We start from the raw sequence: 10,197 nt of genomic DNA, 5'->3' as shown, positions 1-10,197 counted from the left end.
ACACTGTTATAGTTTTGATATTAGAGTGATTTGACATATTATCAATATTTTAGGTAATAACATTACCTGTGATTTGGCGTTGGCTTTTTTTTCGATATTTTAATTTTCAAGCGAGATATATTATGGTAGCTAATATGTAGTTACATCGAAAAACTTGGTACTTATTTACGTTTTTAACGTATATATTCTATATATTTTTAAAATAAAATATATGAATATTTTATAAATTATCAGATAATCTATATGTTATAAATTTGTCCCAACAATTTTTGTTATTTGGCCTTTAAATTGAGTAGCATCCCGTGCCCTTTTTTACCAGTCCGCGCCTGTCTCTGGGCCTTACTGAGAAGTCTTGCGTGGAGTCAAAAATATATAGGTAACAATTATTAACTATATAGACTGCAATACATATTAAAGATATCTGGGGGGGGGGGGGTATAATAAATATATAATGAAAACATAGGAAAATATAAACAAATATATTATGTAGGTACCAATTTAAAAAAAAAGACATGGACAATTATTTTGTCCGGGGCCCCGCAAAAACTAAAACCTAAATACGCCACTGTGTGCAAGGTGGATTTATAGAAATAAATATTAATAAAGAAATAAAGAATAAATATTCTATTATATGTCTATTATTTTAAACCGGTCTAGTTTTATTATTTAATATTATAATATTATCTATGATCTATCCACCATGATTCTAACATAACATTATTTTTACAAATAGAGAGCGCCTGCAGTAAGTCAGTTGTTCCTGCAAGCAATTTTATTATTTTAATTTTTAATCAATGGTGCTATCAAAATATCTTAACACAGCTGATATCTATGTTATAAAATACTAAAAAAAGATAAATAAGTGTAAATACTAAATTCTACTTATAATTCTAGTTTAATACCAAGGTGTAGTTCAATACACCTTGTTTAATACTTTAATTGTTAAATCGTGTTAAAATAATAAAATGTATGCATATTCCTGTAGTAGTGTAGCACAACTGTAGTCACTAGTCTGTGCTCAGTGTACTCTTTGAAATAAACTTATATTAGTACAAATAATAAAAATTTATAATTTTAATATTATGTTAGTGCATACAACTACTGCATAGACACATAGTGCATGCTGCATAAGACATTAGTGCACACAGACTGTGCCGCCAGTCCTGTACTGCATTAAACTGAACAATTAATGGTACATCGTGCATAGAATAAATTATTCTATGTCTCATTAGTAAGTGAAAGTCCCGGAAGAAATTACACCGTATCTTATAAGTTATAACTAATTTACAGGTTAAAACGCAAAACGCATAGACACTGGACACTAGGACATTACACAATAGACATAGTATCTGGAACTAGGAACAGTGAAATACAAAAGGGTTCCAAATGGCGTGGAGATCTCACGGTCGAAATAATATTGAACTTGTACAAAACTTACGTGGTAAATAGTTATCATAAATTATAATATTATTATTACTTATTGATGGCTCCAGTTATTTGCATTCAATTTCTCATACCATCAAAATTGTCTTGATTTAGTTTTAATTCTTAAATATGTTATATACTTATATTATTATTTAGTTCTTGCGCAAATTGATATACCTTTATTCTGGATTAAAAATAGATTTCAAGACATTTTTACCATTTTAATATTACGTATTATTCACTAACCATAAAATGATACTTATGTCTTAAAATTTTAATTTTTTTCAGCTAACAATGTTATTAAAAGTGATAAAGTAGAAAAAATAATGAAAGCCGTTGATAGGGGCAATTATGTATCAACATCACCATATTTAGATCAACCACAAAGTATTGGCTATGGAGTTACAATCAGCGCACCTCATATGGTATTATATGAGATATATTATTATGTTTATGTGAATTAAATGTTAAGTAGCTCTGAAAAAATATTGAAGTTTTATCTAAAACTTTAAACAATTCCCTCAATAAAGTCCAAGCTGTCCATTTTTTATTTTAGTGTTAAAAAAAAACAGGGAATTTTTCAATGCAAGAACATCCTATAATGTAGATATTATTTTACATTTTATAAATTTATAGTTTTAGAAGTAATTTAAAATATTATAATATGCATGGTATTATGTTACATATAATTATTTAAATAATTTTATATATTGTATAATTTTAGCATGCATACGCTTTGGAACTTTTGAAAGATCAATTAGTAGAAGGGGAACGAGCCTTAGATATTGGTTCTGGATCTGGATATTTAACTGCTTGTATGGCTACAATGTTAGGAGAAAAGGGAAAAGCTGTTGGCATTGATCATATTCCTGAACTTGTTGAAAAATCTTTAGAAAATGTTAAAAAAGATAATCCAGAACTATTGATTTCCCAGAGAGTGATTTTAGAAAGTAAAATATCAGAATACATTTCAATATAGTTTTTATGAATTTAATAAAAGTATATTAATGCTACAGCTGGAGATGGACGACTTGGATTAGAAAAATATGCACCATATAATGCAATACATGTTGGAGCTGCTGCTGAAAAAATTCCACAACCGGTAAACATTTTTATAACAAATAATAATATAATTTGATAATTATAACTTGTATCGTTCATTGGTTGAAATTTGTCAGTAAAAACTGTAAAAACCAAGCTCTAAAATATTGCATATCTGATTGTATGCACTGTTCGGTATCATCGTTTGTGCTTCTCCTTTTATTCGTATGAACATTTTGTAAAATTTTTTTTAAATTTTATCTTACTGGACAGGTGTCACTTGTGTATTACTATTTTTGATATTTTACCCACCTGTATGTGTAAAAAAAAATTATTTTTGAAATCATCAACCTACAACAATACCTTTCCAATGATACATCTATTTTTTTAAAACTTATTACCCTTTTTACCATTTTAGTTTTTCTTTTTTTAATTTATCTGTGTCAATATAGTTGACACATACCTTGCTGATAACTAATATATTTCTAAAATTATAGTGTTATTGCTAAACAAATACACACTATGTATTGTAATATTTACAATAAAATGTCCATGTTTTTATTACAAGATTTAAATATAATATTTTATTTTGAATAATGTGTTGTATTACTTGTATTTCATTAGTTAATCGATCAATTAAAACCTGGTGGGCGTCTTGTATTGCCAATTGGGCCACAAAATGGAGACCAAGTGTTGGAAGTGATTGATAAGAAATTAGATGGCTCAATATCCAGGAAAAAGCTGATGGATGTGATCTACGTTCCTCTAACAGATGCAGCATCTCAAAGAAGTAAATGGAACCACTGACCATAAATATACAATTTATTTTGTGTAATAAAAATATATTACTTAAATAGAGCTCTGAATAATCAATTAATATGATATCTCTAGTTTTTATAAAACATGTATCTCAACAGAATACCACTGTAAAATTTTTTCTTAATGTGTTATTGTATTTGACATTGTTATTAAATTATATTTATAAATTAAATCATTCTGACATTGATTATCTAATTGTTTTTTTAGAATTCATATATAAATTATAACATCTTGACTGTTTTAAAACAGTATTGCCTATTATGTTCTATTTCTATTTCTTGGTGATTTATTTTGTATAATATGATTTCAGATTTGTTTTTAAATTATCACTAATAATTAATAAATGTCATAATCATGAACAAAAATCACAATTAGCATTGGTTACATTCTATTATTTTTCGTTTTTAATTAATTGAATTCCTTACTCTAAAGTTTTTAAATCTTATAAAGTAGTACATTTTCAATTATTCATCAATGCTTTTAATATACTTAAATATCAGAGGTTAAATTAATAAAATATTTATTGTTTTTATGTTTATGGTATTTAAATGTTATACAAATGTTGTGTTTAACATTTTAGCAATTTCAATCATTATATTATTTTATTTCATTTATTTATTATAATTTATATATATATTTTTTAATTTTATGATTATTGGTTAATGTTATCACACGTGACGTAAACAAAAAAAACATTTTGTAAAAAATAATTTCTTTTATAGTTTCTAACTGCTCTAAAATGGACAGGATTCTACTAATCTTTTGTGACTCTTATTTTTGTGTGGAAGCTGGGTAACTACTAACTGTTAGGTATTTTGGCAAACTAAAAAGTAATTATTAATTAAACAATTTATTTAGAGTGGAATGTATAATGTATATTATATTTTGATCTTTATACATTATATTGCTAAAAAGTAAACAAGAATCATCTTTAACCCTCAAACATTTGTTCTTAAAAACTTAAATCTTATATTAATATGAGGCTATCTGGCTATGGAATAAAATAAAAATTAAGGAAACACGAGAATTATTACGCAAAATCGGTTATCGATGAAATCGATTTTGGTTTTTGGTGTATAACTCTAAAACAAACGAACGTATATACATGAAATTTTCACTGGTTGTTTATATCCACCTGTTCTCATATTTTGATTTGTTTTGAACTGCTTACGGACATTATCAGTTTCCGATTTTTTTTTTTATGAATAATGAATATCAATACAATTTTATCTGTTGGGTAAAAAAGCTTGAATATATTTTAATACAAGTCTCAACCATACAGCGGCGAACCAGCTAATAGACGGAATGTGGAGTGGTTGGCGAACACGATGCGTATCAAACAAAAGTTGCTGACATATTATAAATTATAATATGAGCAGTATAATTTCAATCTCAATAACATAACGTAATCCCGTACCTTATCATTTCATTTAAGTTGCATGTGTACGCCTCGCCGGATCGCTTCTACAGTATAATTCAACTGCAGCTGCTTACCGAGGCGCAAGTGGATTGCTCTGTCGCCGACCACCCGACAGCGGTACACACGTGGCGACGAATCGGACGAACCGACGCGTCGTCCCCTGAAGTGACTCAACCGGGTGTCGACGTTTGGGGGGGGTCAACCGCCACGCGCGATTCCGATCAACAGAATCGCGCTCCACCAAGTCCGTTTCCGAACGAGATTCTCGGTTAGGTTGAGGGCCCGCACGATCAAGCAACCACCGTTGGAAGCGACCGCACGGACCGGCTTTGAAGCACTGCGGCAGTGTTTAAGTGGACCGTATCTGGGATCACAAACACGCAGTATTCACGTCCGGGCGAGGCACCACTTGGCGCTCGAGAGTCATCTCCAGATGGTTGAAGCCCCGGATATGGTCCCACACCCGCAAACACCTGACCAGCTCAGGCCACGCGACTTGACGATCAGGACTGCCGGTGCCGGCGACCCTTTGACTGACAAGAATCATGCCAGTACCGTTCGTAGTCTCTCGAAAGCGCTATCTGTCGCGATCGCGATGGTTTTATATGTTACGGATATCGAGCCGTGAGAGGTCGCGCTTTTCGCAAGTCTTCCGCGCTTTTGATCGACTGTCGCGCACCCAATTTAAAAAAATATTTCAAATTCTTATAATTGTTCCTAAAAAAACAGATTGTATATACCATATAAAACTTAAAAAAAAAAACTTATTTACAACACATCTATTGCAGCGACTTACTTACAACTTATTCAATGATAATACAGATGAGGTACACTGGAAATCTATTATAGCGCTATAGCAAGTTTCAGTTTTTTTTTTTGCAACTCTAATAGCCGAGGACATCTCGGTTATTGCTGAATGCTCATCATAGAATTAAGATTTAAGAATTTAAAAATGTTCACTTGCAATTTTGAATTTTAATATATATTATTATGTATGCCCCCCATAAGTGGAACTACGGGGTGTACCGGGAGTGTCAAGGCACACCCTAAGGTAAAAAAAAATTAATAACATTTAATAGTATATTAGTATACATACACATTAATTGAATTTCAGTTTTTTATTAGTAAAACTTCAAGTGTTCAAAATAATTCTCTAAAATAATAATTGCATGTATTTTTACCAATTGTTATTTTACATTGTTAATGAAGCCTGTATATTTAGACTTTAAATCACTTAAACGTATTTGTTTATCGACTATCATTATTTCTAAAATTATATTCAATGTTATTGTCGTTGCCACGAAAACTTCGGTATAATTAAAGTAGTGGACGCTATACGGTGATAACTATTTTCAGCGAAAAAATATTGCCTTCTCTCAGAAACCGATACCGCGCTGTTATCGATGGTTTAGAAATAATACTTTGGTAGTTTCAAGTTTGGTATTTCATTTAACGTGATGTTGTGATTCGAACAACTCACAGGCACCATAATTTATATTATCGTTAACTTTGTGTAAAGCTACGGTTTCCCTGCAGCGTCAAATAGTGGACAAGTAACAACCTCTATGTCGAACAGGGATTAACGGCCAATGTTGAAGCTTCTGAAGGTTATAGAAGAATTTAAAAGTTTTGTGCCATTTCAAAGGCGATTGTTATTATAAAATATAAGTTAATAAAATAAATTTGTATCATAAATAAATTATACTAGTGTTGTTTCAGTTTATTTAGTAATAAATATAAAATAATAATTTATTAATTAATATACTATAAGATTAAACAATAAATTATCATAAGTAATGTCTACTTACATATTACATATAGTAATATTGTATATTATTGTATCAGCCAATAGCCATATAGGTAAATATTATGTTATACAATAGGTTATACATAGTATTAGTTAAAGAACAATGGTCGGATACTTAAAATATTTTAGTTTATTTTATATACCGTCCCATGGAAGACATTTACGAGCTAAAAAAAATTCATATTGCGGGTTAATTTGTCTATAGCTTTAGTTCTGTATTAAAAAAAAACAAATAGAAAAAAAGATAAAACTCTGGGTCCACCTATGATGCCCCCCGCGAGTTTAATATACATAATTATAGCACCTCCTAAAATGTAGTTCTAGTTGTACCTATATATAACGTTTGTAGGTATACTTTTTTAGTAGCGTCTACTTAAATATATTATTATAATTACAACTTAAAGTATACATGAAATACCTACGTTATAAATTATAATTCAGACTTTGTTTCGTCGAGAGATAGATATTGAACAAGTCAAAACTGCTCAAAAGTATACCTACGTAATATATAAAAACCGATCTGTAGATTCAATTTCATCTATTTATGTTATTTATTTATTTAATTGAATAAGCTCAAGTCCGTATGTTCATCTGTCTTTTTTTGCGTCTATACTCCCTGGCTAATGACTACAGGGTTCCAATTTAAAGTAAATTATATAATTTTTAATTGTATTGGTTTACTTACATTTTTAAAATGTTTAATGCATGATAAATTGAATACGTTGGTCTTGTAGAGACGTGTAGAGTGAAGGACAGATTAACTAAACAGTAACAACAGAAGCACTGTTCAGAGTGTGCACTGGTGTGTAGATAAATTAAAGATGTGTTGTCACTTTGTCAGCAGGGTCATTGAATTCAGTTTTTCCCTCGTTAAAATACTGTAATAATGGATAAAAAGTATAAAATGATATTATATTATTTAAAAGTATAAAGAGTATGTTAATTTTATACTACCAATACATCTTTTATTTTATAGTTTAGTTGGACAAAATTAATTTCTTAACCCAGAGTAATTAATTATAAAACTGAATAAGTACAAATGTACAATAAATATAAAACGAATATGTTTTTTAATTTAGGATATTTGTTAATTTATATTTTATGCATAATATTATAATAATATGCAAAAAACAGTGTTACAATATTAGAACTAAATATTTTCTTCATAATAAAGACAAGACAAATAAACCATAAGGAGCAAAATAATCTACATATAATAGCATGCACATTACATTAAATATTTCATTGTCATTATAATATACAGTAATGGTAAAGTGAAGTAAATAGGACGAGGGTGAAGTGTTCGCCTATCGGGCCGCGACTCACACACGCAAAAAAAAGTAATAGTAAAGGTAAAGGTATAATATATTACTGAATTTTAGTATAATGAATGAACTAATAACTAAAAAATTATAACTTTGATATGGTATAGACGTATAGTGTATTCAGTTTATTTTATTATATGAGATACCCCTAAAAAAGATTTCCAAAAATAAATAAATTATGATCACAAAATTTACATATCATTTGACATTTACTGAGTTTTATATACAGAAACACGAAATACGAAACACACAACATTTAATACTGTAGAAGTCTACTTAGTCTAGGATATGTATTACTAAATAATAATAATATATGGAGATTACATAAATATTATGTAATATGTATTATAGTACATACCTAATTCCCAATGGCAGCGCGTTGTCAAGAGTTATTTTTCTTAAATAAAATACAATTTTAAATACCCAGTCAGTATATAATATCATAAAAATAATAAACAATACAATATTATTATTTTATTTATTATTCAAATACGTATAGGGTAAAACAGGCGTCATATTAGTATATTACATTATTACCTACTGAGAAAAGTTTTTTTTCTACATTTATAAGAAGACCAACCATTGGCTGCATGGCAATTGGGAATTCCTACATTGATATTACTTTTAAAATTGTATTATCTATAGATTCTAAGTACTTCATTGAAGTACATTTTGATATGTCTTAAATCTACATTTACATATTTTGTTATTCCGAGTAGCCAAGTAAGTGTATTAATGTAGGTACTATATATACGCCTATAAATAATATTTTAGTCTTAGTAAAATGTTTAGTTTAAGTAAATGTATAATTGATTGAAACAAACTGCTCATCGAGTACATGCATACCTTAAGTTACAAGTTGCAACTAAGTAAATTTTCTTTTAACTTTTTAGGAATATTATGGTATACCTACAATCTACTTCAGTGACATAAATTTTTCTGTGTTACAAAACACGTATTAAAAAAACCTGTAGTTTGTAATAGTAAAATGTTAATGAATTAATTTATATTAGCAACGACTATTGCAATAACACTTAATTAAATCAAGTAACAGATACCTACTGTAGACACAACTATTATACACGAGAAGATTCACTAATTGGAAACATGGATTACTGTTTGATATGCGAATATCTCAGTATATGAAGACAGCATACAGAATATTTTTATCGAAATGTTGTCAACTTTTAATAGAACAATCATTTCCTGTAAAATTAGCATGCATTTATACTCAAAAAACATTTCTATGTGCATTATAATTGTAATATTTCTAATGAGCCCAAATTATAATAATTGTAATATTTAAACAACAATGCACATAATATATTGCGTATATTGAAAATACAATTGAATATGTTTAATGAATATTTCAAGCAATTTAAATTATGTGGTTTAAAATTAGACAGTTCTAAATAAAAATTAAACGTGCAAGTTCAAAGCAATATCAATAATTATTAGTATTAATTTTACTACTAATGCAATAATTTCAAATAATTAATAAATATTTTTGTAACAAAACAAAGAATTATTTGTTGGCACATGTTTTATTATCAAACAATTAGACAAGGGTTAGTAATTCAATTTAAATACGTTAAAAATAGGAAATATGTGTTTAAGTATTAAACACCTATTAATAATATTTAATAATAATATTTTATTTATTGCAACCAAAAAAAATTTCAATTTCATACAATTTACTATTTGTTTCTATTTATTTTTGTTAATCGCATTGTTGATACAGAGTGTATTATATTAAATTTTTTGTATTTTTGTATAAGATATAATTTTTTTTATAAAAGATTAATTTTTTTTTTATGCAAAAATTATAGGAACTCTTCGATCTGATGATTTACCATTAGTCTCGCATGTCTCCGTATAGGCTGTTATAGTTTTCGACAACCGAATGAAATCCAGCGATCAACACTGAGGTCAACTGTAATAGGTATTATGATCAAGGCAACAAGGCCTGTAGACAATTTATTTCATACATTGATATTATTATAATAGTATTGTCATAATATGCATAATTCATCAAAATAATAAATAACAATTTTCAATAATATCGCATTGCCGCATAAACGACGATGTATAGACTGTACTGACTGTAGGGTCATCCATATATAGAGTTACAACACCCTCTTCGTCGTCAAGGATACTTAAGGATACTTATGATGAATATAAGTATTAAGTAGGTATATACACTGAAAAGGGTGGTGGCTATAAAACAGAATAGAAAAAAAAACCAATTGTGCTGCTGTATAAAAACATTATAATTCAATTGTTATTTTATTTGGCATCAAAACTGATGTGTGGTAACTAGGACGTAGGAATATTGTACTTTGAATGACAATTGGGCGTTA

General features: G+C 28.5%; 1 protein-coding gene across 2 annotated transcripts; it reads left to right on the top strand.

Annotated features, from left to right (window-relative positions):
- The first annotated feature begins 843 nt into the window (after window positions 1–843).
- On the top strand, window positions 844–3,475 carry LOC132944611 (protein-L-isoaspartate(D-aspartate) O-methyltransferase). 2 transcript variants are annotated; one of them, XM_061014053.1, is made up of 6 exons: window positions 844–1,231; window positions 1,291–1,441; window positions 1,714–1,850; window positions 2,150–2,375; window positions 2,442–2,527; window positions 3,091–3,475. In XM_061014053.1, exons 2-6 carry the CDS (start codon window positions 1,387–1,389, stop codon window positions 3,271–3,273), a joined length of 687 nt encoding a protein of 228 aa, XP_060870036.1. In that variant the 5' UTR covers window positions 844–1,231; window positions 1,291–1,386; the 3' UTR covers window positions 3,274–3,475. The 2 variants fall into 2 exon arrangements, with proteins under 2 accessions (XP_060870036.1, XP_060870037.1); XM_061014054.1 differs by having other exon boundaries at window positions 1,274–1,441.
- Window positions 3,476–10,197: the final 6,722 nt, after the last annotated feature.

This window comes from Metopolophium dirhodum, chromosome 5 (assembly GCF_019925205.1).
Source record: "Metopolophium dirhodum isolate CAU chromosome 5, ASM1992520v1, whole genome shotgun sequence".
NCBI classification, from domain to species: domain Eukaryota; kingdom Metazoa; phylum Arthropoda; class Insecta; order Hemiptera; family Aphididae; genus Metopolophium; species Metopolophium dirhodum.
The sequence above is the reverse complement of the archived record's forward strand: the minus strand, read 5'-3'. Positions and strand labels throughout refer to the sequence as shown.